The sequence below is a fragment of the Mirounga leonina genome, unplaced genomic scaffold, assembly GCF_011800145.1.
Source record: "Mirounga leonina isolate KUSES-001 unplaced genomic scaffold, KU_Mleo_1.0 Mir_176, whole genome shotgun sequence".
Classification (NCBI taxonomy): domain Eukaryota; kingdom Metazoa; phylum Chordata; class Mammalia; order Carnivora; family Phocidae; genus Mirounga; species Mirounga leonina.
The window spans coordinates 34,461,192-34,481,106 of NW_023270454.1; the positions used below are offsets into that span (position 1 = coordinate 34,461,192).

At 39.3% G+C, this 19,915-nt stretch overlaps 1 protein-coding gene across 6 annotated transcripts in view; it reads left to right on the top strand.

Annotated features, from left to right (window-relative positions):
• Positions 1-19,915, top strand: part of SH3D19 (SH3 domain containing 19) — a 175,620-nt gene extending 155,705 nt beyond the window's left edge. For 4 of the 6 annotated variants that reach the window (XM_035022911.1, XM_035022913.1, XM_035022915.1 and 1 more), the window contains 10 exons: positions 703-771; positions 955-1,095; positions 5,200-5,272; positions 6,488-6,618; positions 8,880-8,938; positions 10,802-11,004; positions 11,465-11,517; positions 13,767-13,953; positions 14,368-14,465; positions 17,980-19,915. In XM_035022911.1, the coding sequence (XP_034878802.1) occupies positions 703-771; positions 955-1,095; positions 5,200-5,272; positions 6,488-6,618; positions 8,880-8,938; positions 10,802-11,004; positions 11,465-11,517; positions 13,767-13,953; positions 14,368-14,465; positions 17,980-18,096 (1,131 nt within the window). In that variant the 3' untranslated portion in view covers positions 18,097-19,915. Of the gene's footprint in view, positions 1-702; positions 772-954; positions 1,096-5,199; positions 5,273-6,487; positions 6,619-8,879; positions 8,939-10,801; positions 11,005-11,464; positions 11,518-13,766; positions 13,954-14,367; positions 14,466-15,384; positions 17,005-17,979 lie in introns of those variants that run through there. The other 2 variants (XM_035022912.1, XM_035022914.1) reach the window with 2 other exon arrangements.

Sequence of the window (19,915 nt, forward strand, 5' to 3'; positions counted from 1 at the left end):
CCTCCCTTTCCTTGTTGGAAGTGAGCTTGTGTGCTCACATTTCCTGGGTATGCCTTTTATATTTTATAGGCCCTCTGACCTGTACTCATCAGCCAGAATTTACCAAGGCTGGGAACAGAGCCGTCTGGCCAGGGTGGGCTGCAGATAGAAAAGCCATTCTAAGATCACACAGCTGGGTAGGCCAGGAAGTGACCAGGGTCAGGCAGTGAACTAGGTTTAACTAGACACTTGGTATCAAAGAGACTAGGAGAAAATGAGATTCAAGGCAAATGGAAGCAGTCAGTTAGGCACTAGGGCAGAGGCTCCAGCCCCCCGTCAGCCTTCAGAAGACAGCCATTGAGGACCCTGTATTAAAGATCAATCCTGACAGACTGTAGTCGGGTGCTGAGCATTGAGCCAGATGCTCAGGGGACTTGGTTGGCCTTGTCCTACAGAACAGAACTCCCAGGTTGTGGTTGTTAAAAGGCACTTGTAGCCACATTAAGCCATCATCCTGTGGGCTCAACTGCACATCCCCAAGGACTGTGAGTATCCATGAGAAATGGCAGGCCCCACCAGATCTAGAGCTTGAGGGAGCCAAGCCAAGAGTTCAACTGCTAGAGAAGGTGCGCTGTAGGCACACATGTGAAATCTCCACATTACCAGCAGCTTATGAGGAGGTTATTTGATTGCGAATAATCCTTTTGTGGGTTTGTGTTTAAGCTGTCTGTGCCTCATGGAATTGCCAATGAAGACATTGTCTCCCAAAACCCTGGAGAACTCTCCTGTAAGGTAAAGTAGAGCTCTTTCTTTAGTGACTACTGTAAAAAAAAAAAAAAAAAAAAAAATCACTGGCCTCTGTTAGTGCTTTTACACATTATTAAATGCTTTAGGCTCCAAAGATTAAAATATGAAAAAAGTAATAATGTTTTATTAAATAATAATTGCCTCAGAGTGTGGTATTGTGCCTTACAGCGTGGGGATGTACTTGTGATGCTGAAGCAGGCAGCGAATAATTACTTGGAATGCCAAAAGGGAGAAGATATTGGCAGAGTTCACCTGTCTCAGATACAGATTATCACCCCACTTGATGAACATCTTAGGAGCAGACCAAACGTAAGGAATTAATATTGCACAGCCCTCATACCACACACGGCAGCACATTTCATAGAACTATTAATTATATCTCATCCTCAGGTTTTTATTAGCACGTTTATTTTAACCAGAGTAGAAATTACAGTAGCGTTTTATTTCATTTTAAGAGTAAATTACTTCTAAAAGACTTGCCACTGCCATGCTAATCACTGATCTACACAGAATGGCTACCATGTGCTTAGCCTGCTTCATCTCGTGCTGACTTCAAGCGGCCGGAGCGAGAGCTATTTATTTTTGGAATAATGTAAACATGTTTGCCAAAGTGGTAGAGATTAGTTTTCTCGCAGAATGGATAATTACTTTTAAGGGGGCCCTATAAATGCTAAGTCTGACATTAAGAAACACTTCCCTTTAAGATGTAAGCATAGAGTAACCCTTATTTCTCTGACCATAATCTTTATCTGATCAAAATAATGAAATGAAATGTAATCCAACAACCTAAAGTCACAGTGTAGGCCTAACGAATCTGTGGAGCCTGGGAGAATGCAATGATTGTTGAAGGTCATTTGTTTAGCAAGAAGAATTGCACTGAATGATTTATTACAGAGGTATATTTGTAAAAGAGCTTCTTAAGTTATCCAGGTAAATTTTCACTATCTTGTTAGTTAACGGGGCACACATGAAAAATAATAGCCACCTATCACTTAACTCAAGGGGAAGTATTTGGTTTGCCATTTGACCTAGTTTTCAAAATCTATTCCAATTCTTTCTTCTTAGAAGGCAGTTTATCTTTTGAAGTTTGCTAAGAAATGTAAAAATTGGTATTTTGGAGAGCAGAGAAGGTATGTGTTAAAGTAGTCTCAGCTAGGATACTGAAATTCTAACTTTAGTCCACACAGGGAAAGTTCTCCTGTTGCTCATTTTCTCTTTGTTTTGGTACAGCATTATCCATCTGTCACAGCTGTCCTTCTCTCAGAACACACTGGTGGGCAATAGTAGGAGTTGTACTGCCAAAAAGCTTTCCTTGATAAAAAAAAAAAAAAGAAGAAGAAGCTAAAAACAATTAGAAGTTATTCTTTTACAACAGTCCAAAGTTTTTTCCACTTTATGTATTTATTTGAGACAGAGCAAGAGCAAGAGAGAGCAGGAGCGGAGGGGAGAGGGAGAAGCAGGCTCCCCGCTGAGCAGGGAGCCCGATGCGGGGCTCGATCCCAGGACCCTGGGATCACGACCTGAGCCTAAGGCAGACACTCAACCGACTGAGCCACCCAGGTGCCTCAGTTTATTCCACTTTGAACATTACCTTCTTTCCCCTTGTACCAGAGACTTGAAGACATCTGGCCTCCATTGGCCAGCTACTGGCGATACAAAAATGAAGCCTCCTTTAGACTCTGGGTTCATGGCTAGCATTATATTTTTTTAGAAAAATAAAACTTACCTATTTGTAAGCCTAGTTTTAAGGTAAAAAATTATAAAAATGAGCTCTACTCTCCCCTACCTTAGTAAACAGAAAGTAGTGAACATTATCAGTTGAGGTTGCATGTCTCAGATCATGGGGAAAGTGGGAGATGGTTACCTAGTGCCTGGTTGTGAGCAAAGATTTATGTTCCGGCGAGCTGGGTTTCAGTTCACTATACATCACCCCAGGTGGTTCTTTAGCCTCTCTAAACTTCCATTTTTTTTTTTTTTTTTAAAGATTTTATTTATTTATTTGACAGAGGCAGTGAGAGAGGGAACACAAGCAGGGGAAGTGGGAGAGGGAGAAGCAGGCTTCCCGCCGAGCAGGGAGCCCAACGTGGGGCTCGATCCCAGGATCCTGGGATCATGACCCGAGCTGAAGGCAGACGTCTAACAACTGAGCCACCCAGGCACCCGTAAACTTCATTTTTTAAATGTGGGAAATAGTTGTGATACTGCCACAGGGTTTTTTAGAATTGATTTATTGTATGATTCCATTTATATAAAAAGTACAAAAGAGGTAAATCCAGAAGGTAGATTGGTGGTTGCCCAAGGGCCACAGGGAAGGTGCAGGGGGAGTGACTGCTAATGGGGAGGGAGTTTCTTTGGGGAGTGATAAAAATGATCTAAACTTAGATTTGGTGAGATTGCACAATTCTGTGAATTTGCAAAAACTATGTACACTTTAAATGAGTGGATCTTATGGTCTGTGAATGATACCTCGAAGAGGTTTAAAAACTTAGAAGAGCTAATTAATGCACATAAGCTGTTTAACCTGGTGAGTAGTGCATAGTGAGTACATGCTGAATATTAGTATTTTTTATGACTCATTTATGACTCATATCAGCAATTATAGTCCTATTAGAAAGAGCTTTGGAATATATTCGATTGACCTCCCAGACACCCACCCCGATGGCGTGGTCTGAGTCGTACCGATCCCTTGTGGCCAGCCCTGTGCAGCCTGTGCCTCTTGCCCCTCAGCTGCCAGGCCCGGTTGATAGCAGCCTTGCTGAGGAAATCCTTGCCTTGAAGACAGAGAAGGGAAACCTAATTGGGAGGCTCAAGTTACTGTCCCGCCTCATCCACCCTCGCAGGCTTGGTTATGCTCAGATTGTAGGGCCCTTTGAAGAATCTTGTTTGTGTTTGGTGTGGGGTAAGCCTCCGACTTGATTGTTTTCAAATGGAGAGCCATCTAGCCTGACACCATTTACTGAATAGTCATTCCTTTTTCCACAGGTGTAAATCAGAAAAAAAATGAAAACCACACATACACACCTATAATAACTGAAGTAAATAGTTTTTTAAAGCCCCTGCCGAATGCAAATACCTCATAGCTCTTTCCACAACTCCTGAAATTCCCATCATGCTCATTTACTTAGAGAAAAGCACTGAGCAGCTTCCAAGAAAATATCAGGGTTACTTTGGTAGGGTAGTATAGTGAGCTGCCATTAGCCATTACTGTCTTGGCCTAAATTAGTATTTCTGTTCGTCTAACGTGAGAGAATACAGAATGCCTCTGCAGGGGGGCATTTTGGTTGAAAGATGAGGTAATAAATCTGCCTTCATTTAGTTCACAGGTTTGCGAGTGTTGAAGAGTTTTAAATTATAACTCCAAATAATACCTTTTTGTCAGATTAGATGATGAGGAGGAGGAGGATGTTAAGCCTGTCTGTTTGCATTAAACAAGAATAACAACTGCTTGTCAATGAGAAAAGGTCACTCTTCAACTATACCCTCTCCCCTAACCAATCTAGGAAGTTGGCTACATGGGTAGAGAATATTGAATTCTCTTTGCTAATTTACTTAGAATTACTGTTGAATAAACCATTTAGATTAAATAGAAAATCCAGGCGAGGCATGGGAAGTAGTGTTGTTGGCCTTCAAATTAGAGAAAGCATTCAGTTAAGTGGTAATAAATGAAATAGATTTTACTTTTTGTGAATTATACTTTTGTGGAAGTCATTAGGTCTTTTCATTATGAAAGGGAAGAGAGTATAAATTGCAGAGCTTTCTTCTTTTACCATTTTAATGAAGACTTAACTTTTAAGGCTCTGTTCTTGAGATTTACTACTGATCATAATTTAAGGAAAAAGCGACCTTGGCAAGGTACACAGATCAAAAACCACTACTTCAGAGTGGAATGGTACCAGTTTTTAAAAAAAATAATAATAATAGGGGTGCCTGGGTGGCTCAGTCGTTAAGTGTCTGTCTTCGGCTTAGGTCATGATCCCAGGGTCCTGGGATCGAGCCCCGCATCGGGCTCTCTGCTCAGCCGGGAGCCTGCTTCTCCCTCTCCCACTCCCCCTGCTTGTGTTCCCTCTCTTGCTGTGTCTCTCTCTGTCAAATAAATAAATAAAATCTTTAAAAAATAGTAATAATAAAAATAAAAAGTTAATTCCCTTTTATTTCACTCTCTTGGTTTCAAAAAAATGCTGGGGAATGTTACAATTGAGCGTTATTTCTGTCCTCCCTTGGCAAGGACACATGCCTTTTCAACTTGATAATGATTTCCTTGTTTGGTCCAACTGTGTGGTTTGCATCTTGTACTCAGAATGTAATTCTGTCAAGAGGATTCAAATGAGGGGGGAAAAAAATGGTCTCAGAGTGAATAGCAAATCCAGCATCTATCCTGCACACTTCACTCAAAGCCCTGTTTTCCCCACTCAGGATCCAAACCATGCTCAGAAGCCTGTTGACAGTAGTGCCCCTCATGCTGTTGTTCTTCATGATTTTCCAGCAGGTAAGCACATAAATAATCAAGTGCTAGAGCCTTAGGATCCCCAGGCAGTCATCTTCCCTGAGTTAACCTCTCGAGGACGTCTTCATTTTCTGTGCCAACAGAGTTCCATCTGATCTATCACCCTGCCTTCAGGAAGGGTCGATTGTACCCAGCCATTCCAGAGAGCTTAGCTGCATTCCCTTGCCTTTGAAATTCCCTATGAGAAAGAGTGAGGGGAGGCAGAGTGGGGGGGCATGGGGGGGTTCCCTTACAATGAACAAATAGCAAATTGCTTACCAATTACAAACTTTTAACTCTTTAAAAACAGTGCATACCAATTAATAATTACAGTGAAATTCATTCTAATTTAAAAAGTGAAATCATTTTCTCCTAAGAGTTACAAAACCTGCACACATAGCTTAGCTGTTACTTACAAGATGAAAATATACATTTTTTGTAATCAGTTTATTTTTATTTATTTATTTATTTATTTATTTTAAAGATTTTATTTATTTATTTGACAGAGTGAGAGAAGGAACACAAGTAGGGGGAGTGGGAGAGGGAGAAGCAGGCTTCCCGCTGAGCAGGGAGCCTGATGGGGGCTTGATCCCAGGACCCTGGGATCATGACCTGAGCCGAAGGCAGACGCTCAACAACTGAGCCACCCAGGCGTCCCTGTAATCAATTTTTAGATACCTTTTATATCCAGGATTACAAGGCTACAAATAAACTCCTGATTCATTTAACACCTCTTTTGATCTACTTGGTAGAATGATTTTTATTTTAGTGTGAGTACATTTGCTTGCTAAAGAGCTGTAGTAGTCCCTTAGTTAATATTTTGACATTAAAATGATTTTTAAGCATGATTGAGAATAGTAATTATTATACCATGTCTATAAAATCTTTCATTGTTCAATATGTATTCAGCAAAGGGTTTATATTGACCCAGTAGGAACCGTTGGCCAGCATAATTTTTTTTTTTTTTTTAACCATTACCTATCAATCAATGCATGGTAAATGCATCTAATTGGGTCTTTAAAGAGGAAGCTCATAATAATAATATGCTCCCCAAAATAGTATATTTTTTAAGTCAATTTGATTGGTGTAATCTATTCTCAGAATCACTAGAACATACTGCCTCAGTGGACAGAAGTAAATGTTACTTTGTGCTCTGCTTTAATCAAATCTGCAACCAAGAGAATTCATCATATACGTAATTATAATTTTATGTTACAGAGCAAGCTGATGATTTGTACCTCACTTCTGGAGAAATTGTTTATCTTCTGGAAAAAATAGACCCAGATTGGTATAGAGGGAGATGTAGAAACCAGACTGGCATATTTCCTGCCAACTATGTCAAAGTAATTGTAAGTAGGGTAGTGCTTGTTTAAATTTGTCGTATATTCTGTGGGTTCTGTGTAACTTGCAGTTTGGAAAAAAACAGAAGCCTAGATTCTTATATTCTAGTTCATGCTCTTCCATTGATGCATCTGGTATTTGGAAAATTCAAAAAATAAAGGTTTGTTCAACTAAATTATGATTAATTATTATTATATTATATGGAGTATTGGAACTTAATGCCTAAATGCTATCTGAAATCCTAAGGTGGAAAATGACTGCAGGTCAACTGGCGAACCAACTCGGAGGGGTGGGTAGGCACTAAATGATATATATTAACTCTTTGAAACCTTTAGTAAACAACAATTAAATAGTACCAGATAGTCCCAAAGGAATGTTTTCTGAGGTTATGGTGCCACTTATTTTCTTTGGAGTACATTTCACTTTTGGTTTCTTTCATCCTTTCCATTCCCATTTATTTCCATCTTAAAAAAAAAAAAAAGATTTGGGATTACTAAAGTACTTTCATTGGAGGTAGTGGTCCATTCATGGTTTTTCACAATTTAATAACTTCAAATCTGATTGGAAAAATTATATATATATATATTTTAAAGATCTTATTTATTTGACAGAGAGAGAGACAGCGAGAGAGGGAACACAAGCAGGGGGAGTGGGAGAGGGAGAGGGAGAAGCAGGCTTCCCGCGGAGCAAGGAGCCTGATGCGGGGCTTGATCCCAGGACCCTGGGATCATGACCTGAGCCGAAGGCAGACGCTTAATGACTGAGCTACCCAGGTGCCCCTGGGAAAAATTATATTAAAGCATCAGAATTTTTTACGCCCTCACAGCCTGCAATATGTGAGTCCATATTGTAGAGCCCCCCAGTGCTAAGCCCGGGTATCTGTGAAACACGGAGAGAAAATCAGAATGCCATTTGAACATTTATATCAATAGGAAGAGTATGATTCAGTCCCTCATAGAACTTACTGATGCTGGAAGATATCAATAAAACTAGCTTAAACCGTTGAGCATTAACAGCTTATTTGAAGGGGAAAAAGCCAAGGATTTTCCATTACATCAGAAACCTAGGAAACAAAACAACAGAAAACCTGTATTTTTCAAATATAAATGAGTTTGAGTCTTGTGAATTCTAAAATGCGGGTCTTAAAAATTTTCCAGTATATATATGCCCTGATTCTTTAGAGAACTCTTTACCACATTCTCTAAGTTAATATTAAGAATAATGTTAGTTTTAGCACTTTCTCATTTTTCTTCTGCCCAATGTAGCAGTACTTTATTATATATTTTTTTAAGATTTTATTTATTTGACAGCAAGATATAGCGAGAGAGGGAACACAAGCAGGGGGAGTGGGAGAGGGAGAAGCAGGCTTCCCGCAGAGCAAGGAGCCCGATGCGGGGCTCGATCCCAGGACCCTGGAATCATGACCTGAGCCGAAGGCAGATGCTTAACAACTGAGCCACCCAGGTGCCCCCTAGCAGTACTTTAAAAAGCACAGTGACCACACTGAAATCAGTCACACCAGATCTGCCACATTATTGGTATAAATGCCACTTGTAAGTCTACAATTTTAAAAAATTGTTTTAAAACTTTTAGAATTTACCAGGAAGGGTGCTGATTTATTTCACATAAACTTCAAAACCTTACTTAGTTTTCAGACTTAGTGCGTTATGGTCAAATATTTTATGACAACCCAGCTCTACTGAGCCTTGTAAATAAGGTCTTCTATAAAGTGCCTGCCACTTAATAGATGCTCACTGAGTACTCATTCCTTTCTTCCTTCCATATTCACACTGAAGGAAAAGAAAATGGTCCAGAGTGAGGAAAAAGAGAGAACCCACAAGTTTGATTGAAAGGTTTTATTTGGGGTTCAGGAAAGTCTGGCAGAATTCTACCAATGGTTTGAAATAGATGGGGTGGTGCATGAGTGCCTGCTGACTAGTTTCTGTCTTCCGTCCTCCTCATCTGAAGTTTTCAATTTAGAGGATGTGGGAAAGAGAAAACCCAGTCTGGGGTAGAGCGATATCAATGTGCTTATTCCAGCAAATAAGAGGATTGATTGGCTATTCAAGAGAGGCTACATCCCAGGTTACATATTTTTTTTCAAAACGCAAATTCTGGATTTCTTACCTTTCAGCACCTAGGTACTACTTCATCAGTTTAAGACCTAGGCTGGTTCATTTCAATCCCATATTTTCTAATTACTTAGCCTTACATTTATTTCACTAAAATCTGAAAACAAAAAATTGTTGCCTTGACATTGTCTTTACAGATTGACATTCCAGAAGGAGGAAATGGGAAAAGAGAATCCATTTCAACTCATTGTGTTAAGTAAGTTTTATTTGTGTTCTTTTGCACAAAATGTAAAGGAGGAAGAATTACCAAACTTAAAACACTTCAGATATGTGTGATTATTCACCTTCTCAGTATGTCTTTGTAATTATGAGGAAAACTTGTTTAAAAAGCTTTAGTGTTAAGAATAAAAAAAAAAAAATTAAAATTAAATAAATAAATAAATAAAAAGCTTTAGTGGTGGGGGCACCTGGCTGGCTCAGTTGGAAGAGCACATGACTCTTGATCGGGTTGTAAGTTCAAGCCCTATGTTAGGTGTAAAGATTACTTAAAAATAAAATCTTTCTTTTTTTTTTAAGATTTTATTTATTTATTTGACAGAGAGAGAGACGGCGAGAGAGGGAACACAAGCAGGGGGAGTGGGAGAGGGAGAAGCAGGCTTCCCGCAGAGCAAGGAGCCCAATGCGGGGCTCGATCCCAAGATCCTGGGATCATGACCTGAGCCGAAGGCAGACGCTTCATGACTGAGCCACCCAGGTGCCCCTAGAAGGTTCAGCTATTTTTGTCACTGAAAATATTTTAACGCTATAGAAATCGGAACCCTACAAAAACTGCTCGACATTTTGCACTGTTTTGTTTTTAAGAGGAATGAGAAGAAAGTAAAGGAAGAGTTAAGTTGGAGGGGTCTTCCTTTATGTCTGAAGACCTTTCCATGAATTTATATACCCTTTCACGCATCACTGTAATTCTTGGTGATTTAAAACACTGCCACAGTGCAACTCTATATTCCAGTTAGATGAGCAAATTAGTAGAATTCACTACCTGCTGAAGACTGTAAACCTGTCTTTGAATAGGTCAGACATAAGGAGAAGCTCTCCAAGGACTTCAGAAAATAAATGCAAAGGTTACCACAAATAAGAAAACTTCTGATGTCACAATGGTTGAATTCTATTTCAGGCTCAGTTTTTCTCCGATTTTTAAGCAGTGTTTACTGTGTCAGCAGGTTGAATTTAAAGTGGGCTTTCACAGCCGCTGATCCATTGACCTGACTTAAATCAGACTTTGATTGGTGCCAGGACCAACCTTGTCTCTTCAGGCAGTTGCATCCCCTTGACTGTTGCTATTGAGACTTCTTTCTAAAGCCTTAAAGCGAAGGTTTGGTATTAAACCATGCCTTCTGGAGACACAGTTTTATCTCTACTTTTATCTTATTTTCAGTCACAGTTGCAGATCATTAAAAGATTGTTCTCATTCTCAGAAGTGAAGCCTTTTTAAAGGTGATTACAGAAATCATCTTTAAAACAACAGTGTTAAGACTGTTACAATTTTTCCAGTTTGTTTTCTTCAAACTTTGTAGTTGTGAAGACCATGTATCTATATAGACAACTCACTGATGATTCAACATATATTGAGCATCTCCTCTGTCCAGTTGATGCCCATTGCATTCTGCCACGGAAGTTTCATGTCTTGCCCTGAGATTCTCAGGGTTGGCACTCCTAAAACTCAGTGCAGTTACGATTGAGAGGGTTCGGATTCAGCTATGGATTTCTGTGGCCCAAGCATACAAAGACATGGAATGAAATAAAGGTGATCAAAAGATGTGCCAATGTAGACTGGCCCCTCAGGCACTCATTTGGAATTCTGCATGTACTCTGTGACCTTGACTTTAGCCTTTTTTTTCTTTAGCCTTTTGAGTGAATGGGTTCATACCTAAAAGGTAAGGACTATCATTTAGAAATATACCTTATTCTTTTTCACAGAAAATTTTAAATTATGCCTAGTGTATCTTGTTCCATAGTAACACAGAATAAATATTTGTTGAAAGACCAAATGAAGGTTTTAAAGCATTTTGAAAGTTAGTATTCTCTAGTTTAACCCATAACCATGATCTTCTTTGTTCAGAGGCCCAAGATGTATCGCTCGGTTTGAATATATTGGAGACCAGAAGGATGAGTTAAGTTTCTCGGAGGGAGAAATTATTATTCTTAAAGAGTATGTGAATGAAGAATGGGCCAGAGGAGAACTTCGAGACAGAACTGGGATTTTCCCCCTTAACTTTGTAGAACTCGTGGAGGACCATCCCACCTCTGGTGCCAGTGTTTCAAGTGAGTATGAAGAATATGGTTTTTTATTTTGTTCTATCCTAATTCAACTAAACCAAATAATAGGATAATACTTAAGCTGATTAATAATTCATATTTTTTAAAATAAAAAAAAATTATTTTTAAATGGTAATAGTCATTATTGGGATAGCCATTGTTATAATCTCTCAAAGATCTGGTGTTGGTGTTTTAGGTAATTAGCAATAGCTTCATATCAGAAATGGTGAAGAATCAAAAACTTTTAAACAGAAGTGGACTACCTAGTATAACTAATGTGTGTCCCCCACTTTACAGTAAAGAAAACAAGCCCAGAGAGGATGGTACCAGTCAGAGATAGCTAGTACCTGAAGAGACTGATCTAGAGTCCCAGACTTTTTACTCTCTCTGCGGTTTTTCTCCAGTACTAGTACATGGTCTTTATATCTATCTAAAGTTTTAACTTTTTTCTTTTTCTTTAACATAGACACAAAGCTACCACCGAAGACCAAAAAAGATGATTATGGTGCAAATTCTCAGGTAGGCTGCTTGAATAGGCAACTATTAAAACTGGGTTTCAACTCTGGGAAGAATATTAAAATCATAATTACCAAGAGAAAATGTTATAAACCATTTTTCAATTCCTGGAGCAAATGTTTGAAATAAATGGATAGATGGTTACTGTCTTTATTGTGTATAATAGAGCTCATACAAATGGGTTAGAAAGACATGCACACCCTGACAGCAAACAAGGAAAGAGACATGATTAGAATATTCATAAAAGAGATATTCCTGTAAGTGACTGATACTAAAAAAATTTTTAAAGGGCACCTGGGTGGCTTAGTCGGGTGAGCATCCGACTCTTGGTTTCAGCTCAGGTCGTGGTCTCAGGGTCGTGGGATCGAGCCCCACATGGGGCTCCATGCTCAGCACAGAGTCTGCTGGAGGTCCTCTCCCTCTCCCTCTGTCCCTCCCCCTGCTCCCCCCCTTCAAAAAAAAAAAAAAAGATTTTAGTCACAAAGATGGTCATAGTGGTGATTTTATAATAGGAAAAAATTAGAAGCAATCTAAATGTGACCATTATTAGGAGAATGTTCTGAGACCACGAATACTAGATTTATAAAATAAATGTCATGGGAGGAAAACATACGTTATAGGGAAATTGAACATATAGCATAAAAAGACTAGAAGGAAATATACTTAAGTTGCTAACATGCAATTTTATGTGGTAAGATTATAGGGGGTGGGTTTTTTCCCTACTTCTTCATACATTTTCCAGCTTGCCAAATGTTTGGGAACATTTGTATTATTTTTATAATGGGAAAGAGAAAAAATGGATTAAAAATTTTACGCTGTATAGCATGACTTCAAAAGTGTTAAACGGAATAGGAATGTGGATGACTTCCGTTGTTTTTATGACCTATTTTAGAAGAGTGAGCCTGATGGGGTCGTTGTTTATCAAAATGTCACTGGTCATTGGGCTGTGTGTCTCTAAATTCTTTGATCCCCGCCCACTGATAAAGTCAAACAGGAAAGAGGGTGACTACAGTTCTCCAGAAGGAAATGTGCACGTAGTGCCTGCATTTCTTGGGAGTTGAAAGTACCATTCTTGAAGATATGGTTACTCAAGTGCAGGAGCAAGAGGGGGTTTTATTGTTTTGTTTTGGTTTTGTATCATATGCCATCAGTTGTGGCGAACTTCAGATACGCTAGGCACTGTGCCAAGCCTGCTCCCTGCATTATCTCCTTCAGGCCTCACAACAACGCTTAGCAGCACTAAGACGAATCTGAGCTTTGGTCTAGAACCCAGACCTGTCTGGCTCCAAGCCTTTGCCTTTGCATTTTCCTTCGCATTTTCCTCTCCTCCCTGCTTGAGCTCCTCGAACATAGTGTTCCCATCCTGACTTGGCAGAGACACCTTTTTGCAGAGCAGATCCTTCCTCTGATGTGTGTGGGGTAAAGGCATTCTTGTTGGAGCATTCCATCAACTAGCCTACCACGTTTAGGTTATTACCCTACCAACCTTAACGCTAACTATACCTCATAAAATTAAAAGGATGAATTAATGAAGTCCCATATGATGGAATCTGATAGCCTCTGAATCAGGTAAAGACCTGGAATTAACAGACCCATTCTGATCCTTCCTAATTTAGGTAAAGAAGAGCTTCACTGAAAATTACATGCTTCACCAGAATTTTTTCATAGTGTCATAAATACTTATACATAAATACCATATGCTTTTACCTAATGTTTTTAGATTGATTGATTGATTGATTGATTGATTTGAGACAGAGAGAATGAGAGAGAGAGAGCACATGAGAGGGGGGAGGGTCAGAGGCAGAAGCAGGCTCCCTGCCGAGCAGGAAGCCCGATGCGGGACTCGATCCTGGGACTCCAGGATCATGACCTGAGCTGAAGGCAGTCGCTTAACCAACTGAGCCACCCAGGCGCCCTTACCTAATGTTTTTAATGTAACTCATGTTACAGATGTTAAGATCACAATCAGCAAAAAGGTTTTGCTTAAGCATTGTATATACCTTAAAAGCAGAAAAGCTGCCAATCTCATCATATCTGTCATTTGGAATTCTATTTTAAGAAAAAAGTTATTGGAAACTTTTATTTCTGAAAGTTGGTAGCAGACATAAAGTCTAGGGTGATTTAAAGAAGCCTTCAGGCTTTGAAATCTTTGACCCTTCAGCTTTTTTTTCCCCCACTACTTTTTTCAGCTTTATAGACATCAATGTCAAATAAAATCTCACATTTCTTACCGAACTTCCGGTTTGTAACAGGATAATAGTCTTTCTGGAGAATGGTGTGAAGCCCTTCACAGTTTTACAGCAGAGACAAGTGATGACTTATCCTTCAGGAGGGGAGACCGGATCCTGATCCTTGAGCACGTGGACTCTGAGTGGTGCAAGGGCAGACTGCGTGACAGGGAGGGGATCTTCCCAGCAGTGTTTGTGCGGCCCTGCCCAGGTATGGCAACTGCAGAAATGACTGTTACTCTCAGAGGGGAGCCCAAGACCTTTGAAATGATAGATATTCCTTTTCCCTCCAACCATGCTCAGTTTAACTTGTTTGCCTGCATTTGAAAGAGTTGATTCATAAATGTATGCAAACTCTTTTCATATACTTTGTTGAAGATACGGGGGAAAATAAAGACAAAAATGCCTTCACTTAATAATAATGGCTAGTTTTGTCTACTAAATGTATGCCGTATAGTTGTTCTCCTGGTAAGAAAACATCATCTTTTTGCAAGTTAAGTAAATTCAAAATTATTTGGAATTATTCTGTCCCAGGAGTGAGAAGCAGGGGGCTTCTTAAAATTTTTGATTTGTGTTTTAGTCCAATGTCTCTCTCTATATATTTAAATTTTTGATGTCTTCACAGCTGAGGCAAAAAGCATGTCTGCTTTAGCACTGAAGGGGAAGAAGGCCAAAGCCTTATATGATTTCCATGGGGAGAATGAAGATGAGCTTTCCTTCAAGGTCAGAATGTGTATCTTTTTATAACTGCATTAAACAGCTATAAATTTCGAATTGTCTTCCACTGAAGAGTGGAACATTTGGGTGGAGTATTGATCATTAGCCAGGGGGAAGAGATCTCAGACCCTAACTCTAATGGACAAGATTAGAGAAGGTGAATAGGGCACATTTAAATTATCAGCAAGGCGTTTAAGTACTTTTAAAACCTTACTGGCCTGATAGCCCCACAATCCCCAAACAAATTCCTTATTCCTAGGTCTTGTAACATCTGATCTCAACAATACTAGAATTTTCATTGGTGGCCCTAGTGAAGGATAATTCTCTCCATAGCTTTTGCAGCATGTTACTGTCATATCATTTGAAATCAGTGGAGAAATCAGATGGTACCTACTACAGTTGGCCACTGCAGCAGTCTTCATAAGACGCTGGAGTCTTGTCCACAAAGATACTGACTACACTTTGGGGAAATGATCCCAAAAGGTTAAGTTCCTATGCAGAGGTTGCTTATTTATGTGTGTATGTATATATGTATGTAATCTTTGCACCCAGTGTGGGGCTTGAACTCATGCCCCCGAGATTAAGAGTCACATGTACTTCTGACTGAGTCAGCCACGCACCCCTGCAAAGGTTTTTTTGGTTTTTTTTTTTGTTTTGTTTTGTTTTTTGGAGTAAAACAAGATTTCATTGTTGACAAGGTTACTTCTGAGTTGCAGAAATTCTTCTGGTTTTTCTGTGTACGCCCCCATTCAATCTTGACTGCCATAATGAGACAGACAGAAAGCGCGAGGACACTTTTTTCTTGCATCTCTAGTGGAAACCTTAGCAGCAGACAGGAACTGAGGTTTTTTTTGTTTTTAGCAGCCTAAAATTTCATCTTATTTTACCGAAGAAGTGCCTCTTCTTTTTTGTTTGTTTTTTAAAGAGTGAAAACAGAATATTTCCATGATCCTGTTTCCCCAGCTTACAACTGGACCATGGTCAGAGGAAGGCACTCAGGACAGTACATTGGGACTGTTCCAAGAGGAAGGAGGGTGGGCTTAGCAGCAGTTGCCGTCAGAACAGCCCACGTCAGACACTGGGGAATTCTCCATCATCGGATACTCAGCCAGAGGCAGGAATGCCATAGAAAGAATTAAAGCATCAGGGAGTGATTGGAGAAGAGGAAACTTAAAACAGCAGGTGCCCCACCACCTGTCTAAAACAAAACGAGGGAAACGAAGGTGATATTGGGAAGTCACGGAGTAAGGGGCATGCAGAGATAAATCAGTATAAAGTTGCTAACTTTCCTATTTTGTTACGGAGTTTTCCATTCTGGGAATTTCTTCCTTTTCATATTAAAATGTCATTTCTCTTATAAAATGCTTTTAGTAAATGATATTTCTTATGCAGAATTATAATTTGGTAACCTTGTATCAGTTCCTCTCCCCCCCCCCCCTTAATTTCTTGGTTCTCAAAATCCAAGTGTTTGGGAACTGTTGCCCTTGTCCTTTTCAGTCATGGGAATCAGTGGCTCAAACTTCATTCTTTTTATCTTTACGAAAAATGTTACTGCAAGTGAACAATCTGGATTCAAACTTTTTGGATGTTATTTTAGCCTTTGTTTAAGTTATGTCAGTATAAATAACAGAATTCATAGTATTCTCCAGAAAAAAGTTGCCTTCATTTTACAAATGACTGACTATAAACAAGGTAGTTCTCGAGTTTTTTAGTTAAGGGATTCATTGTTAATCATTAATATTTTATTAAATATTCACAGAATATTAGTAGAACTTTTTTGAAAAAGAAATGTCCTAGCCATCAGAAAACTGACATGGTATGTTCACATGGACCAGAGCCCCCCCCCCCCCAAAAAAAGTTGCAACTATTATGTTATAATTTAGGAACCAGAAGGAACTCATTTATAATAGAAACTTTGAACAGCCAGAATTTTTACGGATTTTGTCAGAGTAAAGTAAATTAATGACATTTGATAGCATTTTTCCTTTCCATTTTCCATAAAGACAGGCCTTAAATCAAACCATTTTTCCAGAGGGCAGTGTACTGGTGCTATAAATAAAATCCATTTAGCCTGATAAAGAGATTCTTAAAAGTAGCCAGGGTCATCCTGAACCATGAGAGAATCTTAAACCCAGATTCTAAGAAATGGTTAGAATCCATAAAGAACAAAATAGTTTCAGGAGATAATTTCAAAAATGATGTCTTCATCTGTTGAGGAATTATAATTCACACATGAATAAGATACACAGTGCCTTTGACTGACTTGATGAGGGTAAATCAGATGTTCTGAGTCAGGGAGAAGCTCTTTTAAAGACAGGAATGTAAATGTGATTGTGAGGCCATAGAAGCATGGAATAAACCAAATGGTAAAGGAGGATACCATTATATGGAAGAATGAATGTATAGTACAAAATGCTCAGGATGTTGAGAAAAGGCAATTATAGTAAGAGCCTTTCTAAGTAAAAAATCCACTGTGAAATGTGGTGGCTGTGTTTTCCAATGGTTAGCAACACCGGCCCTGAAACCGTACTAGATTGGAATCCTGTCCCTACCACTAAACATTTTTTTTTTTTTTAAAGATTTTATTTATTTATTTGAGACAGAGAGAATGAGAGACAGAGAGCATGAGAGGGAGGAGGGTCAGAGGGAGAAGCAGACTCCCTGCCGAGCAGGGAGCCCGATGCGGGACTCGATCCCGGGACTCCAGGATCATGACCTGAGCCGAAGGCAGTCGCTTAACCAACTGAGCCACCCAGGCGCCCCCTGTCCCTACCACTAACTAGACATGCAGCCCCAAGGAAGCTGTTTAATCTCTCTGAGCTTCGGGTTCCTTGTCTTTAAAGAAGTCTATAAAAATCTCTCTCTCAAATGGCAAAGTAACAGTACTCTGGGACTGCAGTGTTGTTTAAATGAGTTAATTCCTATAAAGTACATAGAGTATAGAGTAGGACTATTTATGGTAAGTACATGGACCCTCTTACCTTCAAGTCTTTGCTGAAATGTCACCTTCAGGGGGCGTTCCCTGACTGGAACTAATGAGATAGCAACCCCACACTTTCTGTCTCCTGGGCCAGCTTATTTATTTGCTTCCCTACTCTAAAATGAGGCCTTTATTCCTTGCCGTATGCGTCATACTCAGAACAGTGTCTGACACATACTGGGTGCTCGATAAATAATTGTTAAATGAAAAAAATAGATATAACCTATATGACATTTAGGACTGTTCTTAAAGAAGAATTTTAGATTAGGAGTAGTGAATTTGGGGGGCACAAAATGCAAGCGGGAAAATAAAAGCACAGTGAGGGTGATAACGGCGAAGGAAGGGGCTCTGAGAAGAGGCATGCAAGCAAATGGTGTTGTAAGGTCTAGATCATCTGTGGGGCGGATCGTTTAATCCACTGGGCAAATCAGGATCAGTGAGTGACATCTAGAGATAAACCATGCCTCTCCAAGGAGGCTGCTTACCATGCTTATCCTCAACAGAAAATAATCATTATTTCCAATTTCTGTATTCTGACAGGCTGGAGACATCATAACAGAGCTGGAATCTGTAGATGATGACTGGATGAGTGGAGAACTAATGGGAAAATCTGGAATATTTCCCAAAAACTATGTTCAGTTTTTACAAGTCAGCTAAAGGTGAAGCTTGACTGTGTTCTTTGGCACAAGAACTCACTTGAACTATCACTTTGACTATCAGATATGTTTTTGCACTATTTTTGTAAACCTTTGAAAGAAATATCTATGTACATGGTACACTAGAATTTTCTGAAAGCAGAATATGTCTAGGTTTTGTAGTCCTCTTTCATTCAGAGTAACTAAAACACGCACACGGAAACCCATGAACCACCCCGGTATCCTACCAAGGAGGACGTCAGGCAGGATTAGCAAGGCAGGTACACACTTCCCCCAGGGAAAGCGTCGGGTGCCGTGGCAGCATGGGGAGGCTTACGAGCAGATGTTGCACTTGGACATCTTTGCATCAGCACAAGGAAATTAACCGTGCTTCTTCATTTTTTACTTTAGTTTAAAAAGAGGACATTTTATATTCTCTGTGCTGTAATTATCAGGACATGGTTGGTAATCTAAATTTCATTTTTGACATTCAAATTAATTCTAACCATTTAAGCGCATTATCCTTATTACCAGGGCAAATCTTTGCTTCAGGTGGGGCAGTTTATTAACTAGCTGGAGCCTTTATAAGCACTTGGTGAATCAGCTCATGCTCATCAAATGCTCCTTATGTTATCAAGTATTTTTCCCTCTGTCCAAGGATTTAAAGGGGGTTAAAATTTGATGTATCTTAGTCAAAAGAACCAAAACCATCCTGAAATGCCTTGCTAATACAACTAACCCTTCCACATACCTGCCATACCTTCTTTCTTCCATGTATACTTTATGCTAACGGGGTTATTATAAAGCACATTTTCTGAATCTGCAATCATTCTTTCGACAATTACTGGTGCCCAAAGAAAAATTCATTTTCTTTGTGTTACCCCAGTAATATATAAAAACTGTGTCTTGTCATAGTGGTACATTATGAATCACATATATCTCAGAATACAGAGCAACTGTTAAGACAGAAAACACCAAACCCCCACAGCTTATTTCTTTCCACTATAATCAGAATGAAAAATAATTTAAGAAGGCCCAAGACTGATACTTCTTTGGGTATTTTTCCCCCAGCTTATTCCTGCGCAAATTATTAGAGTAAATAAAAAGCCACTTTCCTGCTATCCATTTGTTACACATTCCAGACTTAAGATAAAAGTGGTTCTTTATGTGACTGAATCAATTACAGCTTATGGGCTTAAGCCAAATAGGTCGAAGACAATCTTCCAAACAGATCAATGGAATAGAATTTCATTGGAAATGTAAAACACTTCCCCAACAACCTTCACGATTTTCTTCCATTTTTGAGAAGAGTTTCATATGCTTGGTCACTTTTTATCTTTCGTCATTGTTTCCCACTGTCCAAAAAGTTAGGCAACCAGTTGGCAACAATTATGTGAACACCATGTGGGGTTCTGTAAGGGAGGAGATGTTTGTCTTTGATGGAACTTCATCTTCCAGCTACCTGGTTATAATTGATTTTGGAGTATGGGAGCTGTTTTTCTTACATTTTGGTTAAAGAGGACAGTATAAAGAAAACTCTTGTCAAATCTCACTTAAGAGTAATTTCATGAGAAATAGTGACTTGGAGCATTATCTCCACTGAATTCTTATTTGCAGCAAGGTGCACAACAGCAGGAAGTGGGGGATGTGTCTGGAATAGGACATGAGGTATAATATTTGCCTGTGTAATTTTGACATCATATATCAAAGATCGTGAAAGCCTAGCTTTATTGGAGAAAAATATCCCTCTTAAATTTTGGCCTTGTGTTAGCAGAATGGTAAGTGCAATAGTTGTAAATCTACTTGACACTATAATAAACTGAACTGAACTTTTTAAAGTC